Raw genomic sequence first — 10,687 nt, forward strand, 5'->3', positions numbered from 1 at the left:
TTGTGTTATGGGTACTAGATAACTGATACAAATAAATATATTTTTTCGTAAATACATACATATATATAGAAAACATCTAGACCGACACAAACAATATACTCACAAATGTTTGCGCCGTGCGAGGAATCGAACCCGCGACCATCGGCAGTAAGGCGGTGTGTTAAACCACTAGACCACCGAGGCAGTCGTTTGATTGAATTATTATTATTTAAAACAGCCTTCCAACTCAAAATATTTATTTACTGGCTTCGCACGGACTTGTATATTTGTCGCCACATTTTTCATTTCTGCTCCGCTCCTATTGGTCGTAGCGTGATGTTATATAGCTTAAAACATTCGTGGATAATGTTGTATATTGTTTATTAAATATTGTGTCATTCATTTTTTAATCTATGGTGTGTGTACAGTGGCAGAAAGCTTTATCTTATTTATCTGTTTTTTTTTGTTATTATGCACTACTCTGTGCAGTTTTGGTCTTAAAAGATATTTTAAAAAATTCAGTTGTCCGTTTTTGTGTGTTTAATAAAAAGTATTTTTTCGTATGTGCTCTTTAAAAATACCTTAACATAGTAAAACCGGAGATTTCCCCGAACAAACAAACGTACAAAATTTTATTTTTCTTTAAATTAGTGTAGGTAACAAAACGTTATCGGAATCGAATCATTTGTAATTCTGATAAAGTATTTTGAACCTTAAGCTACTGAATATTAATGCAGTGTTATTCGAGTTGAAAGCGGGCAATATAAAATTCTGATTTCGCGAGCAAATCCGTGTTTTATGCTAATAGAGCCTGACATGTACCTACGGTTACGTAATTTGATTTCAAAATGTTGACAAATGGTTTGAGGTACTAAATCGACTGGTTGTAGAGACTACCACTTCATATTTACCATTTATTACCCATCGTGGACCGTAAAATATGTGTGACTAGCTACTCGCCCCGGCTTCGCCCGGGAGTACATGTATTATACATATAAACCTTCCTCTTGAATCACTCTATCTATAAAAAATCCGGTTCAAAATCCGCTGCGTAGTTTTAAAGATTTAAGCGTATGCTTATAGGGACGGATAGCGACAGCGACTTTGTTTTATACTATGTAATGAAGCGGAGGTTACTAATGTGTCTGATGAGTGAGAGGTGCTGAGGGTTTTGATAAGGAAAATATGGAGATGCAATAAATGCGACTAGTATGACAGCGATATATAATAGAAAGTAACAAAAAGAATATGTCAAAGAATCTAAATATATATAACTCAAAGGTGACTGGACGGATCGGGCTGAAATTTGGCATGCAGGTAGATGTTATGACGTAGGCATCCGCTAAGGAAGGATTTCTATTAATTCTACCCCCAAGGGGATAAAATAGGGGATGAAGGTTTGTATGAAACTTTGTCAATTTTAAACCGATCGGGCTGAGACTTTGCATGCATAAAGCTACTATGATGTAGGCATCCCCTAGGAAAGGATATTGATAAATTCCACCCCTAAGGGGATAAATTAACGCGAGCGAAGCGCAAGTAAAAGTTAGTATTATATACATTCATCACTCTTGAATAATGCTCCTTGAAAATAGTGAAAGATTTGTCTTAAATTGACTTAGTGATTTCAAATACTCGTCAATGGGTGCTGCTTGTAGGGACTGGTCTGCTCTAATCACTATGACTGATTTCCTCTTATTAATTGTTTAACCAATTGTATTCAATATTTTTTCTATTTGAGTATTTAATTGAATTAGTGCTAATTGGTAGTTTGTATTCACACACTTAAACTTAAAAATGTAAAGTAATAATAAAATTATTTAAAAGAGCAAGACGCAAGTTTCTTGCTCGATCTTCTTGTGATGAGACAGATTTCCGAATGTGCGGTAGATTAAAAAAATGTAATGACTATTCAAAAGTGCTTCAATGTAAGTTTATTTGAATAAATGATTTTCTATTCTATTCTATTATATTACTAACATTTTATTAAAAAAAAGTATTTTGATCAAATGTTTATGTTTGATACTATATCTACGTTAGTAATTCGTTTTATGGAAATTGCGTAAGGTTTTACAACAAACTGTACTCAATTTACCAGAAAAAAAATTCAAATGTGTTATAAATTATTTTCTTTGTAAAAAAGCTTATTATAAAAATGAAGAATTTATAAATGATAATAATGTTTTTGTAGAAATTTTCTAACTTAAAATTCATAGCGCTGACAATGTTATCTGATTGAACAGAGATTAAGTGCGTAGCGGTTTCTATGTTGATTGTCGCATGCCTAATCCCTGTTGTTAATTAAAATATTTATTTAAAAGTGTAACACACAACAATTTCTTGCTCGTTCTTCTTGTGATAAATCTGTATTCCGAATGAGCGGTAGAATAAAAAACTTGACGATTCAAAAGTATGAAATATATGAATATATGAAGTTTACTTGAATAAAGATTATTTCTATTTCTATTTCTATGTACTAAGCTCTGCTTAGTTAAACATTGTAAAGTTAAAGTTCTGAGTGAGTTGTCTTATATGAGTACGGGACGCCCAAGACTTATCGACGATTATTTGAATAGATGATTTTCTATTCTATTCTATTTAAAGTTTACCTTTAAAGGAAACTCTTCTCTCTGTATCTATATATAATGTTAGTATAGATATATTTTTTATGTATGATAATAAAATGGTCCAGCCTGCTCTAACGGTTGATGCAGTCGGGTCACCAGTTGAAGACGATGAGATGAGCATGTCAGGTCAGTGAGCCCATCGTAATAAATTTACCAGAACATTACAATGCTAGTAATTTGGTTAGGAGTCCACATTACTAACAATCCCCTTTCTCTTCAGCTTGATATATTACTTGATAGAAGAACTGGTTATATATACATATAAATAAAATTGGAGTGTCTGTTTGTAATATTGAAGTTACCGTTTTTACTACATCCATATGAATATAATACAGTACATACACCAAAATATCATTTTTTACAATTTTTTCTGTCTGTTTGTTCCGGCTAATCTCAGAAATGGCTGGACCGATTATGACGGAACATTTTTGGCAGGTAGCTGATGTAATAGGGAGTAACTTGGACTACTTTGGACGACAAAAATCTGTAGATTCTGCCAAACTGAAGAGGAAACGCCACTACACATCCTATATGGTTGTAGCCCACTCATGCATAAACGAAATCTCCTTTGGAAAGTTTACACTCTTTCCCGAGGAGATAAAAACCATCGCTCCTAAGAATATCCTTCAATTCTTGTCCCTGACGGGTCTAGGCAGCGAACTTTGAAAAAGGGCGAGCACAATAGATCTATGTAGGTCGCAGTGCTACAGGTGATACACACATCTGACAATAGCCCAAACAACCCAATAAAAATAGGCTAAAAGTAGCCTATTTTTTTTTGGGATTTTAGAAATTTAAAGTTATACTCCACACGGACGAAGTCGCGGGTACAGCTAGTTGTAAATAGATTTTATTTATAGTCACAATAAAACACGTCTCGTTTATAAATAAGTTTGGAGTATAAAATCACACACGTTCATAAATATGTAACTATTGGAACGGAACTGTGTTACGTAATGGAAAAAATATATTTGTACGGTTGTTTATTTTTAAAATAAAATTATGTACAAACGTATAAAAAGATAGGTGTTACACAATATCACATTCACTGTCTACTTGCACAACCAATAAATTATTGCTCTCCAGTCCATTATTATATCAGTAACGGTTGCCAAGTTTCCTCCTTCCACGGCTGGTTACTGAGTCTGCAACCGCCTAGTTGCCGCTTAGTTACGCCCGACTTTATCGATCTGGCCTTGTAAGTTGTTGATCACTTCGGAAGGCACCTGGTCGCCAAGGATTTCGAACAGGTTGATCCTCTGGTTGCCGGGTATTGACTCATAGGCTGCTAGTTCTATGCCTTCTTGCACCTAGAGAGATAACAATGGCGTTAGAAGATGTTAAACAAAACATTCTTAGTAATATTTTCCGTTGTACTATTTATGGAAATCCAGTTACATTTGTGATACATACACACACACAGATTCTTGTATATATATACCTATTTATATATCTATATAAATAGGTATATATATACAAGATATATATATCTATATTGTGATGAGACAGCTTCCTGAACGAGCCGTAGATAAAAAAAATTGTTATGACTATTCAGAAGTGCTTAAATATAGTTTATTTGAATAAATAATTTTCTATTCTATTCTATTTTATTCTATTCAGGTAGACAGAACCAAATAAACACCAAATACTAGTTTTAAAACACATTTTTTTGTCTTCACTTTCAGTTGAGTTTCTAACCAGTTCTTCACAATTGAATCTAATTACTAAACTGCCTGCCATCCGAAAAATATTAATACAATATACCTGACATTCATAAGCGGCTAAAATGTCCTACATGAATGAATCATTTTTGATTTTGATTTTACATATACCAAGTCTATCACGAATAATACATTTTGTTCTTCATTACATAATATAAAATAAAGTCGCTGTCGCTGTCTGTACGTCCCTTTGAGTTATATATATTCAGATTCTTTGACATATTCTTTATTGTTACTTTCTATTATACATATATCGCTGTTATATTAGTTCCATTTTATTTCATCTCCGTATTTTCCTTATTAAAACCCTCAGCACCTCTCACTCATCAGACACATTAGTAACCTCCGCATCATTACATAGTATAAAACCAAGCCGCTGTCGCTGTCCGTCCCTATGTATGCTTAAATCTTTAAAACTACGCAACAGATTTTGAAGCGGTTTTTTTTAATAGATAGAGTGATTCTAGAGGAAGGTCTATATATATAATATATGTATACCCGGACTAAGCCGCACTCATTATTAGTGTAATCAGATAATATAGTAGCTAGCTATCTATAAGTTTCTTATCTAGTCAAGGACCGTTATTGTACCAATACAAACCAAAACCAATTAAAATCAACAACGTAATGAATATGCATTATTAATATGATCTTCTGTTGGTTACACAATTGTTTATGTATTACAACGCGTCGATTTAAGAACCTGTTGATTACACACAGCGACAACCGTATCTACATTTGATTTAGAAATTCAAACTCTCTCTCTGGTACGTAACGTCGTAATTTAATAACTCGGAAATCATCTGTGGCCACTGTCTATGCATTCTAGAAGCGACAGAATATTGCGAGAGTGTACATTTAATAATTAATTTCAAATATAAATACAAAAAAATTAAATTCATGTAGGACATTTTAGCCGCTTATGAACGTTAAGTTTTTTATGTTACAATTTTTCCCTACCGTCCAGTTCAGTGTACAGATCCAATTGAGGAGAACTGAAAAGAAACTCAGTTAGATTACTTTTTTTTTAAATGCTAGTTTATTTACAACTAGCTACTCGCCCCGGCTTCACTCGGGTGTACATGTATTATACATATAAACCTTCCTCTTGAATCACTCTATCCATTAAAAAAAAAATACTTAAAATCCGTTGCGTAGTTTTAAAGATTTAAGCATACATAGGGACCGACAGACAGCGACAGCGACTTTGTTTTATACTATGTAATGATGTATATAGGTGTCTATGTCTAACATTAAATGAAAATCCCGTACATGAACAACTATTGCCATGCACGCTCGTCATTCAAGTAATCGTTTAGTGAGCAATAGACTTTGCTCAGTAAATATGATTTATAATTTGTAACAACTCACATGTTTCTTCTAATATAAATACACTTTGATTCGCTTGAACAGAAGAGTATGTCAGAAGAGAAGATAACTAGCGAACTAAGACCGTACTTTATCGGAGTTGAGATTATAAAAGAAGGAATGTTGATTGACTTGAAATTCATCTTATATAATAGAGAAAGAATATTAGAAAAAATCATGACTAAAGTCGCGACATGAAATTATTTGATAAAATCGAAATTATTTATTTAAAAGAGCTACACTCAAGTAAGCTTGCTCGTTATTCTCGTGATGAGTCTGTGTTCCGAATGAGTGGTAGAATATAAAAATATAATAATAATAATCTCAGTACAATTCACACAGCGCCATCTAGACCCAAGTTAAGCTAGCTAAAGCTAGTGTTATGGGTACTAGATAACTGATATATATACACAGATATTTTTTTGGTAAATACATACATATCATACATAGAAAAGTACCCAGACCGATACAAACAATACTCATGAATACAAATGTTTGTGCCGTGCGAGGAATCGAACCCGCGACCGGTCGTAAAGCGGTGTGCTAGACCGCTAGACCACGGACTACTCAATGGTGTTTATATTAAACTTATTTTAATAAAGATTAATTCTTTTTCTATTTTCCTATTATCTCTCTATATATCTATATCCAAAATAACATAAGCTAGTAGTAACTACGTTATCCCTGATTGAATTTATAATTTGATCTGTATTTCCTTATAAAGATAGATAATTATAGCAGAGAACTACGTATATTTTAATAGAATAGCTATAGCCATATATGCGCAAATAAGGATTCAAGGATAAATTCTAACAACCTATAATTACTATAATTAAAAAGCTTAAAAAATATAATACAATAACTAAAATATATTATTAAAAGGGGTCCCTTTAGGCAAAGTTCCGAAGATACTGGCAGCGTTCCCTCTTTGAATAGCTAGACTAATTCTTTGTCCAAGGTAGCTGCCAGCTCTTCGGTCTTCTGTGATGTCGAATTTACAATTTCCTTATTGTACAAGCTCATTTGAACGGAATTAGAGCTGTTTCTTGTCAGTTCTTCGTTCTAAAGCACTCAGAACTGACGGTAGATTTGACATATCATCTATAATGAATAAAGATATTTTGATTTGAATATTTACCTTCTGGATTTCAGCGTCCTTGGGGATGAGGAATGTGTTCTGTGCTTGTTTAATAGCTTCCTTCGTGAAGGCGGCTCCTTCTCTCTGAGGAGCTGCAGCCACAGCCGCCACCAACACCAGCATGCACAGCATAGAAGACTGCATTGTCACTGATCAGCTTGTTCTATCTTCACAACTAACTGCAATAAAACATTATATAATTGAATTATCAGTTTGATTAAAGCTAAAACCCAGCTGATGTAAAAAACAGAAACTGTATCACTGCCATTCCCAAAGTGTCATGCTGGTATAACCTGAAATTTCCCTGCTTTTTCTTAACCTTCAACGAAAACACAGCTTATATAAGAATAATAATATCTCAGGACAATTTACACAGCGCCATCTAGTCCCAAGTTAAGCAGAACGTTCAAATGTGAAGGATTATGTTTTTATATGTATATTGGCTTTTATGACAGTAATTACTGTCTTATTGATCTGTTTTATAGCTTCATTTTACTTATCTAAGTAAAACGAAATGATTTTCCACAAATCAAGCAAAGGCCATCACTATAGATGTATAACTTAAATCGTCAAAATATTGTTTTTTCTTAATCGTCATTCACACTTCTCTTCTCCATCATAAAATAAACATAATTAAGAGCACATAGTATTGTATACAGAAAAAAAAATAGTTAAATACCCGTTAGAATTGTGAGGAAATCAAACCTTACGGGTTTGATTCCATTTGATGATAATGTAAAATACTGCTACACCAATTACAAAATTTCCCAAAACTATTAAATATATGAACCTACCTTCATTCACATTTAAAAGTACAATAAATACAAATTAAATGTGCTATACAAATCAATAACACAATACACAAAGTAGTGATACAAATAAAGAAATTAAAATATCTGTTTGTACGTTCAAATTAACTGCTTTTCACAAAATATTACGGTATATGGTACTCACATGAAAAAAAAAATTAAAAATATGTCTAACTGTCTGTCTGTTTGTTCTTCCTAATCTCTGAAACCTCTGGACCGATTTTGACGGGAGTTACACTCGCAGATAGCGAATGTAATTGAGAGTAACTTAAGATACTTTTGTTTTAGAGATTTTAATAAAAAAGAAAAAAGTTAAATTTCATGCGGATGAATCTCGGGTAACAGATAGCAAGATTTATTTTAATAAAAACAAAGTAATAATCCACGGACGCGGACGAAATCATAGATAGTAATTAATAATATATATAGAAATGCTATACCAAACCACAGATTAAAATAAAAGTGTTACGTAAGACGATGCGTATCACATCTACACTCACTACCACTAAAGCACTTATCACAAGGATCAGCGAGGAGTCCTACGAGTATAACATATAGCACGGCTTCCGAAGCTCACCTGTAAGGTTGCGCGGGAGTGCGGCGCGCGGGCACACGGCACGTTCATATAGCCGGCCCCTCCCTACTCATGTCACTTTCACCATGTGAAGTGCGCCTGCGCAACACTCCTGATCATATTTGTGGGGCCACGAAATCCGCTATAAAAACCTCCTATAGATTACAATTGAGTATTAGACTACCAACCAACCCAATTTTTTTTGGAGTCTTCCAAAAATTTGTGCTAGTTGCTAGTTGGTATTCAGAGGAAGTGTGAAAGTGGCACCGATGTCGGAGAGGTTGAAGAGTAATCGTCTATATTGGTATGAGCATGTAGTGCGTAGGAATGAAGATCATAGCCTAAGGACGTTGTCACATATGAATGTGGATGTTTATAAGGGTAGAGGAAGACCGAAAAAGATATGGATGGACTGTGTGAAAGATATGGTGAGAAAGGGAGTAAATAACGCGATGACTGCGAACAGGAATGAATGGAAGAGAAAAACATATTACGACGACCACAAATAAATGAGATAAGGAAGAAGCAGATGATGATGATAGTAGTTTGTAATCACACATTTCATTTAAAAATGTAAAGTTACAACACTTATATAAAAGGATACACGAAAGTGCTTGGTGCTTCAGGCGTCCATACTACGATAACCATTTACCATCAGATGGACCGTATGCTCGTTTGCTACCATAGTAGTGTAAAAAAAAGTTTTTTCTCGTTCTTCTTGTGGTGTGATGTATCATTCCGAATTATTGGTAGATTTTTTCTTCTGGATGACAATGGAACTAGTGGAGGATGATAAGATGAGCATGATATCAAGTCAGTTAGCCCATCGTGGTAATTTTACCATGAATTTATCATGATGGTTTCTAGGGGGAATCACGTGGAGGTCAACCTGATATGGTACGTTGCTAGCAATAGAGTTATTAGTCAATGTTACTAACAGAAGCCTTCTCTCTGAGCAGTAGATTAAAAAGTATATAAGACTATTAAAAAGTGCTTAAATTTTGAAGAAAGAATTTTCTATTCTATTCTACGAAAATTATACCGTTTTAGTTGAAAATGGCCTAAAGCCTTGCTTTATTTTATTGAATGCCTTTGTTTTATTGTATCTGAATCACATCAAAAAACAAATTGGGATTAATAAAAAACAAAGAATCTATATACTACTTAATAATAAATATATCTGTTTGTAATTTTATATTAACATCTCTTCTCTAAACGTATAAATGTATGTTATGATAGTAAACACGGTATTTCATTAAAAAACTTAATTTTAATCATTTTTTCTGGCTGTCTGTGTGTACGTACTAGTCTCTGAAAGGCTGTATCGTCATTACATAGTATAAAACAAAGTCGCTGTCGTTGTCTGTCCGTCCCTATATATGCTTAAATCTTGAAAACTACGCAACGGACTTTGAAGTAATTTTTTTAGTAGATAGAGTGATTCAAGAGAAAGGTTTATATATATATATAATACACCTGTGCGAAGCCGGGGCGAGTAGTTAGTATAACTATATTTTAACGACACTTTCGTCGTAATTTCGCTAAATACATACATATGAAAGTATAAAAGCACTTAATTAAAAAACTTAATTTTAATCATTTTTGTCCGCCTTTCTGTGTGTTCTTGCCAGTCTCTGAAAGGCTACATATACCTATATTTTGACGGGACTTTCATCGTAATTTTTTTTATAATTTTTATCGTCTTTTTAGTATAATCGCTAACTTTATGGCCACAGTAATGGGAATCAAATCTGATGCATAACTTAAACTCAACTACTACCATCTATTATTCAGCACTCAAAACTATAAACAGTGATTTATAATATTCATAAATGTATTTCGTAACAGAATGTAAAAAAATTTAATCTATAATTATATTATATTCATAATTATATTATAGATTAAGGAAGGAAGGAAGGTGTTACATATGAATGTGGATGGTTATAATTGCAGAGGAAGACCGAAAAAGAGATGGATGGACTGTGTGTAAGATGATATGGTAAGAAAGGGAGTGAATAACGCGATGACTGCGAACAGGGATGAATGGAAGAGAAAAACATATTACGACCACAAATAAATGGGATAAGGAAGAAGCAGATCATGATGATTTCTAATCGTGATTTAAAACTCAGTTTAGAACTGTATAGCGTTGTATGAGTAATCCTGGATTATTGTTAACTACAGTATTATGTGATATAAGATTGTTTTTTATTTCCATTGTACATAAAAAAAGTAATTCAATTGAGTTTCTTGCGAGTTCTCAATTGGATCTATATACTGAACTGGACGGTAGGGAAAAAATTTAGTTTCTTGTGAGTTCTCAATTGGATCTATATACTGAACTGGACGGTAGAGAAAAAATTTAGTTTCTTCTGAGTTCTCAATTGGATCTATATACTGAACTGGACGGTAGAGAAAAAATTTAGTTTCTTGCGAGTTCTCAATTGGATCTATATACTGAACTGGACGGT

General features: G+C 33.4%; 1 protein-coding gene across 3 annotated transcripts; it reads right to left on the reverse strand.

Annotated features, from left to right (window-relative positions):
• Window positions 1-3,616: 3,616 nt before the first annotated feature.
• LOC131854118 (uncharacterized) lies at window positions 3,617-8,277 on the reverse strand. Of its 3 annotated transcripts, none has more exons than XM_059205247.1 (3): window positions 8,220-8,277; window positions 6,834-7,012; window positions 3,617-3,916 (listed from the first exon to the last, which is right to left on the reverse strand). In XM_059205247.1, exons 2-3 carry the CDS (start codon window positions 6,975-6,977, stop codon window positions 3,773-3,775), a joined length of 288 nt encoding a protein of 95 aa, XP_059061230.1. In that variant the 5' UTR covers window positions 6,978-7,012; window positions 8,220-8,277; the 3' UTR covers window positions 3,617-3,772. The 3 variants fall into 3 exon arrangements, with proteins under 3 accessions (XP_059061230.1, XP_059061232.1, XP_059061229.1); XM_059205249.1 differs by lacking the exon at window positions 8,220-8,277 and adding an exon at window positions 8,143-8,214; XM_059205246.1 differs by lacking the exon at window positions 8,220-8,277 and adding an exon at window positions 8,083-8,200.
• Between the last annotated feature and the right edge of the window lie 2,410 nt (window positions 8,278-10,687).

The sequence above is a fragment of the Achroia grisella genome, unplaced genomic scaffold (genome assembly GCF_030625045.1).
Source record: "Achroia grisella isolate CSIRO2021 unplaced genomic scaffold, CSIRO_AGI_Agris_v1 utg970, whole genome shotgun sequence".
NCBI lineage: Eukaryota > Metazoa > Arthropoda > Insecta > Lepidoptera > Pyralidae > Achroia > Achroia grisella.